General features: G+C 61.2%; 1 protein-coding gene across 1 annotated transcript; it reads right to left on the bottom strand.

Moving 5' to 3' along the window:
- Positions 1 to 2: 2 nt before the first annotated feature.
- TM35_000711140 (pterin-4-alpha-carbinolamine dehydratase) lies at positions 3 to 293 on the bottom strand (the record flags this gene model as incomplete). The annotated part of the gene is made up of 1 exon (XM_029031219.1): positions 3 to 293. A coding segment is annotated over one exon (291 nt), but the record flags the coding sequence as incomplete, so codon positions are not given.
- Between the last annotated feature and the right edge of the window lies 1 nt (position 294).

Genomic DNA, 294 nt, shown 5'->3' with positions numbered 1-294 from the left:
TCATACCACCGCTCCGATATCTTCAGCCAGCGATCGCCGTGGTATGGCGTGCGGGTGAACCGCTGGAGTTGCTGCTGCTGCTCTAATGCCATTTCCGGCAGCGGCGTGCGGGGCGGCGGCGGCAGGCGGTGGGTGATGTCCCACTTGGAGGCGTAGTGGTACCACAGCTCCGCCCGGCCGCGGCGGTGGCCAAAGGGAAGACGGGGAGGCGGCGGCGGCGGGAAGAAGTTGGCGTGGAAATATAATAAATCACTAAGAAACTCACTCTGCGTTTTGGGCTTTCGTAAAGTAGTA

The sequence above is a fragment of the Trypanosoma theileri genome (genome assembly GCF_002087225.1).
Source record: "Trypanosoma theileri isolate Edinburgh chromosome Unknown TM35_Tth_71_V1, whole genome shotgun sequence".
NCBI lineage: Eukaryota > Euglenozoa > Kinetoplastea > Trypanosomatida > Trypanosomatidae > Trypanosoma > Trypanosoma theileri.
This window is presented reverse-complemented; position numbering and strand designations above follow the sequence as displayed.